Here is a 15,013-nt window from a genome sequence, read left to right as displayed (position 1 = left end):
TTTTTAACTTTTCTTGTTTCTTAATAAATGTATTTGAAGCTGTAAATTTTGCTCTATATGCAGTTTTAACTGTATCCTATAAATATTTATATATAATGTTTTCACTATTATTCAGGTTTAAACTTTTCTTACATTCCTTTATGATTTTCTTTTAAACCCAAGAGTTATACAATAACGTTATTTAGTTTCCAAATAAATACATGTATGAAATTATAGCTCCTTATTTTATTCACTTCTAGTTTTATTGCATTATGATCGAAGAACAGAGTCTGTATGGTATTGATCCTTTGGAATTTACTGAGACTTCTCTTATGACATAATTCATGGTCATAAATACTCCCTCTGCTTAAAAGGAATTTGTTTAGTGTGGGGTTCTATCTGTAGCTCTATATAAGCTTGATATTATATAAGCTCAAGCTTATTATTTATATTATTTAATTCTTCAAATGTTCTGTTTATTTTTCTCTGCTTGATCTATCAGTTTCAAAAAATGACTGTAATAAAATCTACTGCTACAATTGTTGATTTATATATTTCTCCCTGCAGTTCTGTCAGTTGTTGCTTGATGTGTTTTCAAACTGTTACTAGTTGCCTTTATGTTCATTATGGCTATATCATTTTGCTTATTTTCCCCTCAACCGGCACTTGATATCCTTCTTTGTCTCTTATGTTGCTTTTTGCATCAATTTCCATTTTGTCAGATATTAAGATTGCTATCTCAGCCAATTTTGGTTCGTTTGCCTGGTATATCTGTTTCGATCTTTTAAATTTCTTGGTATATCTTTTTTCGTGTTCTTATCTTCAATAATTCCGTTTTTAAAATCAAGTGTGTCTTCTTAGGGCATGGATTATTAGGTCTTGTTTTCTTACCCAATGTGAGAGTCTCTCTGTTTTCATTGATTAGTTTTACCCATTTACCTCTACTGTAATTGCTATTATTATAAGGCTTATTTCTACCACCATCTTATTTTATATTTTCCATTTACTGTACTTTCTGCTTCTTTCTTTTTTTTTTTTTTTTCCTATTTTCCAGCTTTCAGTTGGATAGATTGAGTTTCTTTTGTTAGTTGAAAAGCTATGTATTCTGTTTTTGTTTTCAAGGTAGGTAGTCAGCCTTCCATACTTATGTTTATGTTCTCCTGTTGAGAGCTCAAATAAATAATTATAATTTCTCCTAACGTGACAAGTACCTTAATACTCTCTTGTGCCTCTTTGATTTCCCCACCTCAGCCCACATCCTCATGCTGATATTAACTAGATTAGAATTTTAATTCTAGGTTCTTATGAAGGTGTGTTCCCTTTTTCCTTTATTTGTCCTAGCCTTCTTTGTTCTTTTTAAAGACAACAATAGTCTTTTCCAAGATACTTAATCACCTTTATTTCTCATATCTCTTGAAGCATCTCTTGGAATTGTTTTTCTTCTTATTTGAGTACCTCCTCCAAAAGTTTTTTTTTTTTAATTCTTTTTTTTTTTTTAAACCCCGCATTTGTTTATTTTATTTTATTTTTTGGCTGTCTTGGGTCTTCATTTCTGTGCAAGGGCTTTCTCTAGTTGTGGCAAGTGGGGGCCACTCTTCATCACAGTGCGCGGGCCTCTCACTATCGCGGCCTCTCTTGTTGCGGAGCACAGGCTCCAGACGCGCAGGCTCAGTAGCTGTGGCTCACGGGCCCAGTTGCTCCGCGGCATGTGGGATCTTCCCAGACCAGGACTCGAACCCGTGTCCCCTGCATTAGCAGGCAGATTCTCAACCACTGCGCCACTAGGGAAGCCCCAAAAGTATTTTTCATTTGAATTTTTATGTAGCAATCCTTCTAAAGCTTTGTAAATCTGAGAATGTGTTTCTTATTTCTTCAAATTTGAATGAGAGTTTCATCAGTTATAAAATTCTAAGCTCGAAGTTCTTGCCTTCACAACTTCAAATATAAGTCCTTTATCTTTGATATTCTTAAATTTTGTTATAATGTGTCTAATTGTGGGTTTCCTGATCTTTCCTTTTTTGCACTATTTTGTGAGCTCTTTCAAATCTAAGGCCTTTCATCTTTCGTTTATTATAGAAAATTCTATCTCCATTATTTTTTTCAAACATTCAGTTTTTATATTGTTCTTGCCTCTGCAACTCCTATGATCAGATGTCAGTACTACTTCTAGCTGCCATTTCTTACCTTTCTGGTTTTTGTTGATTAATCCTTTGCTGCTGTCTTCTGAGGGAGCTCTTCAAATTGATCTTCCAATTTACTAATTTGTTCTTTTTTCTTATGATTCCTTGCACTTGTTTTATATTTTGCTGACACATAGTTTTATGGTCCATTCGTTCTAATGATCCTGTTCCAGTTGGTGTATACAGTTCAGTCTGTTGTCTTTTTTTTTTTTTTAGGAGAGATACTCTCCCAGTCTCTTTACTTTGCCCTGTTTGAGCTCCCCTGGTATCAGCTACTCTGTCTGGTAATGAGTACTGAGCAACCATCAAAGGCTGCTATGTCAACCTCTAGGGACTGAAGGGCACCAGGAGGGCCCAGTCACCACAGAAACAGAGTCAGGGTCTCATCTCTAAGCCTTAAAGGCGAGACATGGTTGACAGAAAGCAGTCGAGAATTTTAACAAACTAGCTCTGGGGGTTCAATGAGAGAAAGTATGAGGCAGTTGGTTTATCAGCATCTATTTTTATTAGACCTCATCCCAGTAGGGTTTTTGTCACAGTTTTATCAGTAAAGGAGCAGGCAACCATTGCCCCAAGGTAGTGCCAGGGAGTGATGAGAGCAGAACTTGCCAAGATTTCCTCCAACCTGTTCTCCCACTGCTGCTTCCATTCACCCCTCCCCCACACGCTGAGCCGCCGCCACACTCCCCAGCTCACGTCAGTTCACACAGCCTTTGGTCCCCTGGGTTTCTCATACCTGCTTGCATGTTTGTTTGTTACTTCCTAGAATCCATATTCCCCTCTTGCTTCTGTAGTTCCTACGGGGTTGACTTTGGGGTGAGAGGCAGCAGAGTCCTAAGTCACCATCTTGGCACAAAGCCACAGCTGACCCCAGAAGAGCTTACCCCAACTTTCCTGGGCCTTGCCCCTCATGTCTGGCTCTGTCTGGCTGGAAAGGGCCTCATGACAGCCTGTTCCCTTTGAGGCTAGCATTTAGCTGACCAGCCTCCAGCGGCCACTGAGAACTGCTGTCTTCTCATTCCGGGCCCATCCCACACGGTACAGCTGTGTCCGGAGGACCAGAGCTGTAGGCACAGGGGAGCAAGGCCTCAATCTTCTCACCTGGGCTCAGGCCGCCACTGACCATCACAGCCCCCAGGCTGTACCCTCCCCGGCGAGAGTTCTGTCCCTGCCTCCTCCGCCTCCTGGCTGTATGACGTTCAGCCTCAGTTCCTAAGCCTCAGCTACCACACTTGTCAAATGGGGCAGGCGATGGGTATGAAGTCTCTTTGTAAAACCATGAACAAAATGAGAGATTGTCGTGACGATGGAACCATTGCGGTACTAAGCCTGGCGTCTCAGCCTCAGATGAGCCCCACCGCACAACCTGCCTTTTCCTTCCCCTCCGCACCGCCTCCTCAGTCAGGGCCCCGAGCTGGAGGGCCTGCCTGGGTGACGATGCAGGCCGCCTGGCTCAATCGCTCAGCCCTGCCTCCCTGGGCGGCTGCCCCCAGTCAGCCAGGTGCAGCATCGACTCCCTGCTTCTCACCAAGTATCCCAGGGGACATGTCCACCCAGACCTCCAGCCCGTGAGCAACCTGATGCCCCTTATAAGGGCACTGTCACTCTTTTCCATTAACTGCACCCTGGGACACCTGAGCCATGGGTATACATGACATTCCAAGTTAATCACCGTGTCCTTCCTCTTCCCAGGGCCGCCCAGCACGGGGCAGGGGGAGAGTCAGTCCTGCCGCCCCGAGCACGGGACCACGTTCTGAGCACCTGGTGTGTGCCAGGCCCAGGTAGAGATGCCCCAGAGGGAGAGGCAGGTGCAACAATACACAAGGATCCCTGCAGGAACTTGGGCACAGGGAGCCTCTGGGTCAGTGCAGAGACCAGGAAGGGGTGGAAGCCAGGGAGTTATGGGCAAAAGCACATTCCAGGATCGGAGAGCAGCCGTGAGGCGGGGAGAAGTAGCTCCCACCCGGGGCAATTTATACACACGCGGGCACTTGGTGGAATGGGGCAAGGATGCTAAGTGACCTGCAGTGCTCAGGCCCTCCCATGGGACACGGACTTGTCTGTCACTTGCCCTCTGGGTAGCCCCGTGGGAAGATAATGGCAGCAGATTCCCACAGCAGCACCATGCTGCGTCCTGAGCAAGGCCTCCTCCATCCAGTCTCCGCAGCAACTACAGCGATGAAACTCGGGCTCAGGGACCACGTATCCTTCCCATGGTGACAGCTGTAACTGGCAAAGCCAGGGTTCTTAGATACTAAGGCCCCTCTGGATGCAGCAGTGGAAAGCTGCTTGGCCTGACCCCCGCCACTCCTGCAAGGCCTTGCCGGGGTCTCTCCATACCCCTGTCTCCATTTCTCCTTCTAAGAAGCAGCTTGCAGCCTGGCTGCCACTGGTCAGCAGGGTACACCCCACAAAGCAGTGGAGGCAACCGTCCCACCTCCTGCTCAGGAAGGGCCCGGGGAACTCTCCAAAGACAGCCTGGAACTGCACCCGTACTTATACCTGTCTCCCCAGCCTCGGGTGGACAAGTCCTAAACTTTCCCGGCTGGCTCCTGAAAGAACCAGCCTGTCAGTGTTTCCAGAATAAGCTTGGAAAAGAAACCTCAGCTGCCCCTTACAAAACCTCCAGAGGTCTCCTAGCTTCCCAGCAAGTCTCTTTTCTCACCCTTACTGTGCCCAGGCCTTTGGGAACCAGCTCAGTGAGGTACAAAGCACATTGGCCTGGGAGTCACGAGACCTGGGCTACAGTCCCCACTGAGCTGTTAATGAGCTCTGCACCCTTGGGTTGGCCACTCAACCTCTCCAGGCCTCAGATTCCCCTTCTGAAAAATGGGGTCAGACTCCTTGCTCTGTCTGCCTCACAGAAATGTTGCATGGCTGAAAATGAAATAAAAGACATGAAAACAAACGTCTCTCCCTCCTCTACTCAGACAAGGATGGGAGGGGCCGCTGCAGGCACAGCGGAGGAACCTGAGGCTGTGGGGGGTGGACATGGCAGAAAGACAGCTCTCTGCACAACCATGGTGGAAACAGAGCCTGGACCTGGTATCTCCTTTCCCAGAGGCTGGAACCTGAGATTCTGCATTTAACCTACAACTATGGAGAAGCTAAAGAGAGAGAGAGACAGAGACGAGAGAGACAGCCTTCGTGCCAGGCCAGCAGCCAGCCGAGGCCCCTGGTGGTGGGGTGGGGGCATGGCCACACCCAGCCTACTCCAAGCCAGCTTGGTTTGGCCTTAACCAGGCTCTTGTGGACCAGACCTCCCAGCAGAGGCCAGAATAACAATAGTAATTGTAGGAATAAGGGCAGCTGCGAGGTACTGAGTGCTTGGTACACGGCAGGACGGGCTGAGGGCTTACGCAAGCCTCATAACTCACTGCAACGCACTGGGTGGGCAACACCCCAGGCAATGAGTAGCGCATCAGAGTTTGAACCCTAGTCTAATTCCAGAGCCTATGGCCACTTTCAAAGCGGACAGGGCTCAGTCCTGCCCTCAAGGGGCTCAGTCCAGTGGGGAGATGGACCCAGAATAGGAAAGATGGACTATGGGCCTTCAGAGCCCAGAGGAGGGAGAGGTCATCAGCCTGGGCGGTAGAGGGTCAGAGCTCATCTTCCCACTTCACTTGTACCTGGAAGACATGGGCTGTCAGGAACATACCTGTGTGGTTCATGAATGGCCTGGCACCCAGCACAGGGCTCAGGGAAATATTGCTGAGTGAAAGAACGAACAAAGGAAAAAACCCAGTTTGAGTCTTGGGTCTCTAACTTCCCAAGACAATCTCTTTCCATTGCACCCTAAAGCTTTGCAACACATCCTAAAAGTTTTCCCCCAAAATTCAGAGGGCTATCTCTTTAAGGACATTGCCTTGCTGATTTAGGATGGTTTCAACCCCAGCTGATGAAGCCCAGGATGACCCAGGTCATTCTCCAGCCTGTATCAGGGAAACCTTTCCGTGGAGTCCTAGATAGCTGGGGCTGATAGGATGCAGAACTCCGCCACCCGGCCAGCACCTGCCAGGTCACGGCAAAGCTTAGAGCTGGTGAACTGGGTCACAGCTCCACACTCCCGGTGCTCCTGAGACCCACTTCGGACAGAGGTCCTCTTCCCTCCCTCTGCCCCTAATGCTTGCCACCTTACTCTGTCAATGTTCCTCTCCCAGGCTGCAATTTCAGGTCTGTGCCTGTCTTCAGTACTACCCAGAGAGTAGCTCCTGAGACACCCCCCTGCCTCCCCACGCAGAGCCCGACACACAGGAAGTGCCCAGCAAACACAGGAGGTGCTCAGCAAATGTGTGCTCCTGCGTGGGGCTTGCTGGCTCATGCCAGCTTGAGTAGCTATCTTTGGCTCAGCTACTACCTGAGTCCCCTGGCATGTTTGGAGGCTTACACGGGGTGGGATCCTAGATGATGTGCGGGCTCCCTTGGCCCGATTGCTAGGCCACTGATTTCAGGGCATCTCCAGAGGCAGAAGACACAACCCTCAGCTGCTGTGGCTGCAGGAGGAGAATCATGCTGGTGCTGCCTCAGGCTGGAGAGAGGCTCTCTGTCCCCAGCAGCCCCCTGCAATCCCTGCAGTGTCCATCCCCAAGGATGCCAGACCTTGCCCCGGCTCCTGGAAATAACAGCAACGCAGTAGAATTCGCTGTAATAAAGCGCCACGTTGATCAGGCTCTTACTCGCGCCGGGTTCTGTGCTGGTGCTTCACCAGCCTCGCGATAACCCCAAGAAGCGGTACTGTGACGTCACCCTCGCTTTGCAGAGGAGGAGGAGCTTGTGGAGAGGGCAATCAGCTCGGCCTCGCCCTCAGGCCAGCAAGGAGCAGCGCTGCAGGCGAGGCAACCATCTGAGGCCGATTTGCTGAGTGCTTGCCATGTGGCAGGCCCCGTGCTGGGTGCAGGGTGACCCAAGTAAACGAGACAAGACTGGGCCTGTCGGCTCTGCTCAGGCTCCGAACTGCTGAGTGGGACAGGGAAGCTCTCCCAGGAGTTCGGGGGACAGCGGGAAGGGAGGGGGCTGGTATGTGGAGAGGCAAGGGCCGGGCAGGGAGCCAGCTCTGCCCCTGATGACAGGCCTCCCTGACATGCGGCTGACTCCTAGAGAGAGGCACAGCTAGCACGGGGGACTGTCAGTCATCTAGGGCTGCGTAACAAACCACCCCAAAGCTCACTGACAAATTAGCAACATTTTCGTGTTTATCATGCGTCTGTGGGTTGGCTGGGCTCGACCGAGGCTTCTTCCTGGAAATGCTAAATGTGCTTCCTCAGCTGAAAACTGTCTGAAAGGGCGCCCCCAGGTGGGCTTCCTCTGGAGTCTCATCCCCAGTCAGGGCCCCCCCAGGTGCCCCTCCCAGCCCTTGCTGACTCCCCTCCTCTCTGCTCAACAAACTGGTCCACAACGGTGGCCTTCTTAGCCTGTCAGCCCTGGTGACCCAGTAAACTGCACCCCGACCACCGGGCAAGTCAGGGCCTGGCGATGGGCAAGAAGAGACCGCAAGCCGCTTCCCTCTCTGGGCCCCTTTTCCTCGAAAGGACTGCATGTTTCCCGGTTCCTTTGTGTTCACCTAATTGTGTCACTCTTCAACACCACCCTCCTCTAACTGTGCCATTTCCACAGCTCCTTTTTCTCCTACTCCTTCCCTCCTTCAAGTGCCAAAATCCCATGCACAGACCCTCATGTGGCTCAAACACCCCCTTCCCCTTGGTTCTAAGAAAACCAAAATCTTGGTGCCCCCCCCCAGACCCGCCTCCCTCTGCATGGTGGCTAATGAGTTCGCCCTTCGCATGCTAGTTTATTTCCCTTCAGCCCGATAATGGCAACTTCATTAAGAAAACCATACCCTTGCTGAGCTGGAGACTTCCAGATGGCAGGAACAGAGCAGCTTAATGGGGCCTGTGGGCGGCCAGGCTGCCTCCCAGGCTCCCCTCCCCGCCTTCTTCCTTCTGTGTCCAAGGCCTCCAAAGTCCCCCCCGCCACCATGCCCCTCTCAAAGCCCTCTCCCTCCCCACCCCAGGCCCCCCTCCCTCCTCTGCTTCTTCCTCCCTCACCTGCCCGCTCCAGCTGACCGTGGAGGTGTCAGGGTCCTCCCTGGGCCTTGGCCAGCCCCAGAGAGAGGGGACATGACGGCCATGACAGGCCCTGCCCACACTCGGCCGTGATCTGCCAGGCTGGCTCGGTGCTCCCCCAGCCCCCACGTCCTCCCTGGAGAATGAAGAATTGCTCTGAAGCAGCACGCTTGCCGGGTGGGCCCTCAGAAGCCCGCCCAGCACCTGCTGGGCCGCTAAAAACAGCGGCCCGTTACTTCCCTGAACCCTAGTTCCTCTGTCTCTAGAACGGAGACCATGTTACCAGCCTCTTGGGTGGTTGTAAAGACTAAAGGAATTAACGCATCTAAAGCATTCAGACCCACGTAATGGAGAGTTCAGGCCCACGAATGGCAGCTGGCGTTACTGTTACTGTTGTTATTATGTACGACTAGCCTCTTGTGCGTTCTGAATTTGGTGATAGAAATGAAACTTAAAAAGTCACTGCCTCCCTCCTGCTCTGTCAAATCCCCCTTGTTGAGCATCTCTCAGCGGCATCTTGAGCAGACCGCAGAGCTTTCTGGTTATTTTCAGTTAGTCAAAGTCAGGTCCAGCAGGGTTTATTGCCCCACCCCGGCACCCAGTTTCCATCTGGTCTTCCAATTCCTGTGAAACATTGGGCTGATGTGAGGGGCTATCTTACCAGGGGTCTCCCTCCCACTCCCCACACCCCTCCCTGTCATTTCCACCCAAGGCCACAGCTGTTCCTCTCTCCCCAGACCTTCCGGTGGCAGGTGGCCAGCAGCATCGACAGCAACGAGATGCTCGAGATTCAGATCTTCAACTACAGCAAAGTCTTCAGCAACAAGTAAGTGAGGGGAGGGGCACGAGAGGTGGGGCCCCGAGGGGCGGGCTGCCCCCTCCTTTGAGTTTAAAAGGGGACCCGCACTGGGGCCTGGATTGACCTTCAAAGACCCGCCCCCACCCACCCCCCAAACCCCCGCTCCCTCATGTCCTCAGAGTCTCCCAGCCCTCCCAGTCCTTGTTGGCCACGTTCACTCTCTCTGTCCCCAGTCCCGTCACAGCTTCCTGTCCCCTTCCTCAAGTTTTCCCCCTTACACAATGCTGGGCAACCGTTACCCATCAGAGAAAGTGATAATACCCTCCAACAGACCATCTATCTGTAGCCTTGAGAGTGAACTTGTCACACCTGTGGAGGACTGGAAGCTCCGAGGCAGTTTGGTTCAGTGGTTTAGGAGTCAGGAGAGCCTGCTCTCAGATCCCAGCTCAGTCATCTACTGTGTGACTCTGCCCAGGTTGCATGACCTCTCTGAGTTCAATGTTTGCATGTGTAAAGAGGATAAGTACTTACCTCAAAGGGAAGCTGTGAGAATTAAATGAGATAGATGTTCATTCATTCATTCAATCCCCATGTTTACTAAGTGCCTACTGTGATGGCGAGGTGCCCACCTTCATGGAGCTTACAATCTGCAGTGGAGCCCATCTACCTCCTTTTGCTGAACCACTACCAGGGGTTCAGCAAAAGTAGTTCCCATCCTTCTCTCTGGGTGACAAGCAAAATTCAGAATCATTTGAACAGTCTGGAATGGTGGCTAAATATAGTACATGTAAGTTCCTGTCTTGGATTCGAAAGCCAATTTTCTTATACAAGCTAGAGGGGGTCATGGCTGAACCATGACACATCTGAAATGTTGCGGGGGTTTTATTCACTGAGAGCTCAGTATGACTCAACAGTGGGAGAAGACCTCAAATGAATGAAAAGCTGATCTAACCCTAGGTCATGTTAGTAGGAGAGCCAGCAGAGCAGGAGAGGTGAGGGACAAGGGTTCCACTGTCCCCATGCTGCTTGGACAGAGCACGAGTAGGCGCTGCCTTGTGGTTGCCAGGGGGAAGGGACTTTAAATCTTGCCTCATGACAAGGGGATGAGAGCCTAGAGGAGAAAATCACAGAAGACACGTTCATCCATCCATCCATCCTTGGTCCATCCTTTCAGTCACTCATCAAACATTCACTGAGAAACACTCTATTCCAGGCAGACACTGTGCTAGTCATTGGAGATACTAAGATGAGGGATTAGGGCACCATGTCTGTCCCCTAAGAAGGTTTTCTGCCATGTGAAAGAGGAAAGATGTGTGCCTAGAAGCAGGATCAGGGCAGGGCTGCATTGCTGGTAGACAGCAGACAGATGAAAGATGGCCAGAGCTCTCTAACCAATGAGCTGTCACAGGGAGAGGGTTAGCAGAGAGTGGACCATGATGCCGTAGAGGGGATTTCGGAGTCAGGAAGGGCCAAACCATGTGACCTCCAAGGATTCTGTGGCTTTTATCGGGAGCCGGAGAGATCTCAGCTGGGTATGGGATGTGGGCATTCCAGGCCCACTGGCAGGGAGGCCTATCGGGGCATCCCATCATTCAGGCAGCTGCCTCTGGCACCCACAAGAAAGGTTGGTGAGACACCCCACCAGGGGCCCCCAAGATGAAGCAGGACCTTCTTCCCTGGGATGAGAGACGGGGTAACCTGTGAGAACAGGAGAAACAGGCACAGGCACAGCAAGGTGGATGTGGAGGAAGAAGCAGAATCGGAAGCTGAGGGCTGGGAGGAGCCCCAGGCATCCCAACAGGACCCACGGTAGACAGCAGAGCACCGGGGGGCCTCGGAGCTCAGCCAGGGCAGCCCTCGCTGTGCAGATGGGGAAAGTGAGCCTCGGAGAGGTTGCTGAGGCCACAGGGGTAGACGGCAGTAGGGGGGTGGCTAGGATGCTGGTCTCCTTCCTCCCCTTCCTAATCCTCAAACTCCCAGAAGCCAGGCTATGTGAACAGTGATGGTGGAAACCCAGGATGTGGAAGAGATTGCTAAACGATTTAAATGAAAGCTGCTGGACCAGTCCCTAAAATACTTGAAAACATCAAAACTCTTACTATAAACAAATCAGAAGTATCTGGTAAATTGTTTAGGGAATCAACTACTGTAACAGTGAGTATGCTGGAATATAAGGCTTCGATGAGTCGTTCTAAAACACCAGCAAGAGGGAGACAGAAGTGGGGAGTCCCTACTCTGATTCTCCTTTCTCTCTCCCGGCCCTCCATGCCCCCACCCAGGAAAAGGCAGGAAACCCCACAAGGGGAGGCCTGGACCTGGTGGAAGTGGGTCCTGCTGTTTCCTTGGAAGCCTGGAGAAGGTCCAGGGCACTGTTGGCTGCAGAGCTGGGGTGGGGAGGACTGGTGGTCTCATGTAAAACGCAGGGCCCACCTGACACAGGCCAGCTCGGGGGGTCGGAAAGGGAGGGCAGGTGCTTGGAGTCAGGTGGGCCTCAGTCTCCCACCCTGGAGTCTGGGCTCTATTTCCCAGAGCCAAAGAAAAGGGCCACCTAGTGCTTGCCCTCTGTCCCCACCGTGGCCCAGCTCAGTCACCAGGCTCCTTCTGATGGGGCAGCTGAGCCTCTGGGGAGCCTCTGGGGGTTGCACCGGGCACGGCAACCAGCAAAGCCACACCCGCTGCTCGGGACAGTGGCCGGCACCCAGTGGGCCCCCCTTACTTTGTGGAATGAGTGAATGAGTAAATGTCAGGAGGAGAGGGCGTACAGGGTAGGAGGATCTGGGCACAGGAATTCGAGCGGCCCTTCTTCTCTGAAGAGCTCAGGGCTCTCCAGGAACCCAGTCACATGACTGGTACATTTGGGGAAACTGAGGTAAAGGAGGCTGGCGTGAGATTTAGAACCTGTGGGCCTGATCCCACCACCACCCACCACAGAGAAAGGGACTTATTCTAGAAGCAGAGGGCAGCATAGAAGCTGACCCCTCACCCAGGCCGGGAGACTCCAGGTCTGCTCCGCCCACCTTGAATGAGGTCCTTTTACAAGAGCCTTGGGCTTCCCTGTGAGGACGTGGTGTTGGGTCCAGAGGATCTCGTGCCACCCCCTCTGCCTGTCCAGAACCCTGGAGGGGGGCTGGTCTGACCCAGGCACCAGTCTCCTGGGGCTCCTGAATAATTCAGGAGCCAGGAGAGCAGTGGAGGCCTGGTGAGGCCTCAGGCACTTGACACCAGCTCCCAGGGGAAAGCAATGAATTATTGACAGACCCTGGTGCCTGGTTGCAACTCTACTGTGGTCAGTCTGTGGGCCCCCCCTCGCTGCTGGCTAACTACCCGAGAATCCTGCCCCTGCTCAGCCTTCCCAGCCGCTCCGTGGGGGCCAGCCCAGCCTCCAGAATCGGGGGTTGCCATCCGGAGGGCCCACCTCCCAGGCAGCTCCTCCACGCTGATCCACTGAGCTTCCAGCCAGGCTGGACAAAGGGCAGCTGGAATCGGGGCAGGAGGTGGTCTCCAGGGTCACCAGGCAGGCCAGACCCAAGGCTTCCCTTCCTGCACCAGCTCCTTCCCCAGAGAACATCCATGGCAGGGGGTTGAGGGGCAACGCTCTGTTGGAAGCAGCAGGCGGGCACTTGTTTTGAAGTTGTGTTCTCATAGCGAGCACCCTGGTTTTGCTTAGACGGTGCGTTACAGATGTGCAAAAAGGGTAAAGTTTTATAAAAAAATGTTTTTCTTTATTTTTTTATTGGAGTACAATTGATTTACAATGTTGTGTTAGTTTCAGGTGTACAGCAAAGTGAGTCAGTTTTATATATATACATATAGCCACTCTTTTTTTTTTCTTAGATTCTTTTCCCATATAGGCCACTACAGAGTACTGAGTAGAGCTCCCTGTGCCATACAGTAGGTTCTTATTTGTTATATACTTTATACATAGTAGTGTGTATATGTCAGTCCCAATCCGCCAATTTATCCCTCCCCCGACCTTATCCCCTGGTAAGCATAAGATTGTTTTCTACATCCATGACTCTACTTCTCTTTTGTAAATGAGTTCATTTGTACCCTTTTTTTTTAGATTCCACATATAAGTGATATCATATGATATCTGTCCTTCTGTGTCTGACTTACTTCACTCAGTATGACAATCTCTAGGTCCATCCATGTTGCTGCAGATGGCATTATTTTGTCCTTTTCATGGCTGAGTAATATTCCATTGTATAGATGTACCACATCTTCTTTATCCACTCCTCTGGTGACGGATGTGTCCTTTATCCTTAACATAAGACTGAGATCACATCCATTGTCCATTTCAAAGAACCCTATTTTTAATTTTTGTTTGGGGGAAGCAGTGGGTAACTATTAAGAGTTAAAGCCCCACAAGCCACCCCCTGTGGGTATGGTGAATTCAGTCCTCTGGCCTTGCTAGCTCCCAGGATCCCAGCCACATCTTCTGGGCCACAGGCTTGCTCTGGCTCTGTGAGGCTGCGCATCTGCCCCCAGAGCCCACCCTGTGCAGGAGACCAGTGTGTATGGGCCCTCCAGACGGCAAACACCGCCCCACCCCATGCCCCACTGGGACACGTGACATCTGAGTGTGGCGATATTAGAGGACTTTCACTTAAGCGTACTCACCACCACCCAGTGAAGCAAGTGGTATCACCTCCTTTGGGGAGGTGGAAAAACAGCAAGGCTCAGAGAGGTTGGAGAACCAGCCCAAGTCACACAGCTGCCAGGTGGTAGAAACCCTCTTAGACCCTGCCGGGCAAACCCACCTCTGTCTGACTCCAGAGCCCAGGCTCTTTCTGCTGTCTACATTGCCTCCCATTAGGGATGGCATTCTGTCTGTGTGTGAACAGGGCTTGGACCAGGGCATGAGGAGAGGGGAATTTGCCAGAAGGCGGATCTCAGCTTACTGTGTGATTGAAGCAGAGGTGGATGGGTGAGCAGTGAGAGCAGCGGGGTGTAGTGAGGTCCCCGTCACCGGGCGTCTAGCAGGATCTGGGAGTGTGTGTCAGGGAGGAGGTTTAAGGGACTTCTCCTCTTTTTTAAATTTTTTATTTAACATCTTTATTGCAGTATAATTGCTTTACAATGGTGTGTTAGTTTCTGCTTTATAACAAAGTGAATCAGCTATACTAAGGGACTTCTCCTTGACGGAATGCTGGGCAAGCTTTCCTCTTAGGTCCCTCGCAAGTCTAAAGGTCTGAGAACTTGTTTAAGCCTGGAAGGTGCCAGAGCCTTCTCTGAGCACTTGTGGGGGAATAGCTCCATCCTGCCCCCTGGGGGTGTCTTGTCACACTGCAGCATCTCTACTGATCCCTGGGTATCTTCTAGGGAAAGTTGTGCCTGCGTACCCAGCGCTCAGCTGGTGCTCAACAGGCCCTAGTGGAGCTAAAAGGGCCTGAAGTTCCAGTCAGCGAGGGGCAGTGGTAGAACAGGGATTCTCAAAGTGTGCTCCCCGAGCACCATCGTAAGCATCACCCGGACACTTGTCAGAAATAGCCATTCTGGGGCCCCACCTCGCCTGCTGAGTCAGCCCCCTTGGGGCGGGGCCGGCTCCCAAGAGCAGATGGTACACATCTCTCCCAACTCGGTGCTCAGTGGCTTCACATCGGGAGCTTGAAATTGGCCTTGGTGGGGGTATTTACACCATGGAAATGAGCAAAAGCTGCAGGCCAGGATTGCCCTTCCCCTCCCCCAGCCAGTTGTTAACAGTTACCAGCACAGTGGTGGTGGGGGGGGGGGTCCCAGTCATCTGTGATTTAGCAGGTCCTCCCAATGATTCTGTTCATGCTGAAGTTTAGAACCACAGATTTAGACCCTAAAGAGATGAGGCTGCAAAAAAGCCAGTATATACGTTCATGCCTAGAGTCTACTGTTAGAAGGGCTACACAGGACAGAAGCTAAGAACCCACCACCCTCATTTTATAAAGACAAAGTTGAGACCCAGGGGCAGCGGCTCTAGGTCTCCTGACCCCAGCCCGTCACTTCAGCCCAGGCTGGGG

The 15,013-nt window shown here is 51.4% G+C and overlaps 2 protein-coding genes across 6 annotated transcripts in view; one reads left to right on the top strand and one right to left on the bottom strand.

Moving 5' to 3' along the window:
• The window catches only part of SLC35F6 (solute carrier family 35 member F6), a 209,258-nt gene extending 201,652 nt beyond the window's left edge, over nt 1–7,606 (bottom strand). Inside the window, exon 1 of the mRNA XM_082852186.1 lies at nt 7,602–7,606. The gene's annotated coding sequence lies outside the window, so the exon portion shown is untranslated. The remainder of the gene's footprint in view (nt 1–7,601) is intronic.
• OTOF (otoferlin) overlaps nt 1–15,013 on the top strand; it is a gene marked incomplete at both ends in the record, with an annotated part of 91,654 nt that overhangs the window by 19,861 nt on the left and 56,780 nt on the right. For all 5 annotated transcript variants that reach the window (XM_082852147.1, XM_082852148.1, XM_082852144.1 and 2 more), the window contains one exon: nt 8,959–9,047. In XM_082852147.1, the coding sequence (XP_082708273.1) occupies nt 8,959–9,047 (89 nt within the window). The remainder of the gene's footprint in view (nt 1–8,958; nt 9,048–15,013) is intronic.

Source organism: Leucopleurus acutus, assembly GCF_964270905.1.
Source record: "Leucopleurus acutus genome assembly, chromosome: 12".
NCBI classification, from domain to species: domain Eukaryota; kingdom Metazoa; phylum Chordata; class Mammalia; order Artiodactyla; family Delphinidae; genus Leucopleurus; species Leucopleurus acutus.
This window is presented reverse-complemented; position numbering and strand designations above follow the sequence as displayed.